The sequence below is a fragment of the Sapajus apella genome, unplaced genomic scaffold (genome assembly GCF_009761245.1).
Source record: "Sapajus apella isolate SASKATOON/1434 unplaced genomic scaffold, GSC_monkey_1.0 scaffold111, whole genome shotgun sequence".
Classification (NCBI taxonomy): Eukaryota; Metazoa; Chordata; class Mammalia; order Primates; family Cebidae; genus Sapajus; species Sapajus apella.
In genome coordinates, this window is record NW_022437051.1 from 4,752,577 (window position 1) to 4,754,598 (window position 2,022).

The 2,022-nt window shown below is 52.9% G+C and overlaps 1 protein-coding gene across 2 annotated transcripts in view; it reads left to right on the plus strand.

Annotated features, from left to right (window-relative positions):
• Positions 1 to 262: 262 nt before the first annotated feature.
• The window catches only part of KIF5B (kinesin family member 5B), a 48,543-nt gene continuing 46,783 nt past the window's right edge, over positions 263 to 2,022 (plus strand). The window contains exon 1 of one of the 2 annotated variants that reach the window (XM_032259678.1): positions 263 to 837. In XM_032259678.1, the coding sequence (XP_032115569.1) occupies positions 712 to 837 (126 nt within the window). In that variant the 5' untranslated portion in view covers positions 263 to 711. The remainder of the gene's footprint in view (positions 838 to 2,022) is intronic. The other variant, XM_032259679.1, reaches the window with a different exon arrangement.

Consider the following 2,022-nt stretch of genomic DNA (forward strand, 5'->3'; position numbering starts at 1 on the left):
CCCTTCTCCCACAAAGAAAAGAAAGCTAAGTGCGTCTGCCTTGGCTCTGGGGAATTCTTCGGCAGGTTGGGATGCGGGGGGAAGCCACTGCACTGCGTTCCCAAGCACTTCTTCGAGAGGGGCCGTGCAATAAAATTTGAATCTGCGACCCCGGGCCAGGAGTGGTGGCGGAACCGGCGGCGCGGCCGCAGCGCCCGGCTGCGAACGCGGGCACCGATTGGTTGCCGGGCCGCCCGGCCCATCGCGCCTGCGCAGTCCTCGTCTCGCACCGCCCAGTCGCCCATCTGCGGTCTCTGGAGTGATCCGGCAGCGGCCGGCCAGCGGATAGCAGAGCGGGCAGACGGGTGGGCCTGGGCCGTTCTTTGCGAGGAGGAAGGAGTGGGCCACTCTCCCGGCCCCCAGAACCTCCCCAGGCCCCCGCAGCCCGCCTAGGCCGGCGAAGGGGACGCTGAAGAGCCGCGACGCTCACCCCGGTGCCGCCGCCTTGGCTGCCATGATGGATCGGAAGTGAGCCTCAGGGCAACGGCTGCCGGCGCCGGCGCTTCGAGTCCCGGCTCCCCGGCCGCCACCGCCCGGAGAAGCGCAGTGCGGAGCGGCTGACTGCTGCCCCTCACTGCCCTTGCGACTCCAAGGCCCTCAGCCCCGGCGCGCTCCCTCCAAGACTGAGCGGCGAGGAGTGGCTCCCGGCCGCCGGCCTGGGCTGCGAGAAAGATGGCGGACCCGGCCGAGTGCAACATCAAAGTGATGTGTCGCTTCAGACCTCTCAACGAGTCTGAGGTGAACCGCGGCGACAAGTACGTCGCCAAGTTTCAGGGAGAAGACACGGTCGTGATCGCGGTGAGTGACCCTCTCCGGTACCCTTCTTCCCGCTTCTTCGGTCCAGGCGGTGTGGGAGTTTAGGGAAGTGGCAGGGTGCAGAATTGAAAGGGAGCGGCGGTGTCCCCAGCCCTTTCGGCGGAGTTTGCCAGTTGAGATAATCCAGGGGAAGGAGACTGCGCCGCGTCCCGGGCGTTCCTGGATCGCCCCCTCCCCAGTCATCGGCGCCGGGAGACGGGAGGCTCCCAGCCTCAGCCCGGGACACTCCCCCACCTGGGGCGTTGGAGGAACGTCCGGGGAGCAAGTTCAGTGCACGTTTGTCTGCGTATCGGTGTGTGCAGTTGCGGATGCTGTTGGTGTTTTGGACTAACCCTAAATTTACCGTTCAAAAATGTGTAATGCTAATACAAAGTTAGCTGGGGCATTGAGCTCTGAGACAAGCGGTGGTATACTTTAATAAAGGTACTTAGTTTTATGGAAACACATAACCAGTCCTTGAACAGTATTGTTTCCCCCTGGGAGAAGGAAAAAGCACCAAACAGCTACAAATATTATCTGCACCTCAGACGTTCACCACCTTTTGAGTGATGAGTGACTTTTTATGTTAACAATTACAAATGGCAAATCGAGGATTGTAGAAAGAAATAGTTGAGTTTTTTTTTTTAATCAGAATGATCAATTTTGTTTAACAGACCTAGCTGACTTTGGTTGGGTCAATAAGTGCTCCAAAAGACAAATCCCACTGTTGCTGGGTTTTGTGGGATAACAGCCGGGGAGAAAGTATTAACTTTTTGTTTTTATATCAGACAGAAAGCAATATAAAAACAAGCTTTTTGAAAAAGAAAAAGTGTTCGATTCATACATCTGCAATTAAGGTCTATCTTGAAGAAAATTGATCTTTAATAATCCCAAGAATAATGAGATACTGTTTTTTTTGTAGTGTAAAACATAACTAGAGTTGAGTGACTGTTGTCAGTGAGACCAGAATGTGAGGGTTTTTTGAGGTCTGATCTCTGGCATTGAAAATAGCACTCCGAGTTAAAGGAGATTAAAAATTAATTGTATAGCATACAAATCAGTGAACTGTGACTAAATTAGGTTGATCTTTGTTGGTATTGGTATGTAGTAGAAATTTCTACATTGTTATGGTATGAAATTTTAATGTGTTAATTTTTCCTCTAATGTCTTTTTTTTTTTTTTTTTTTT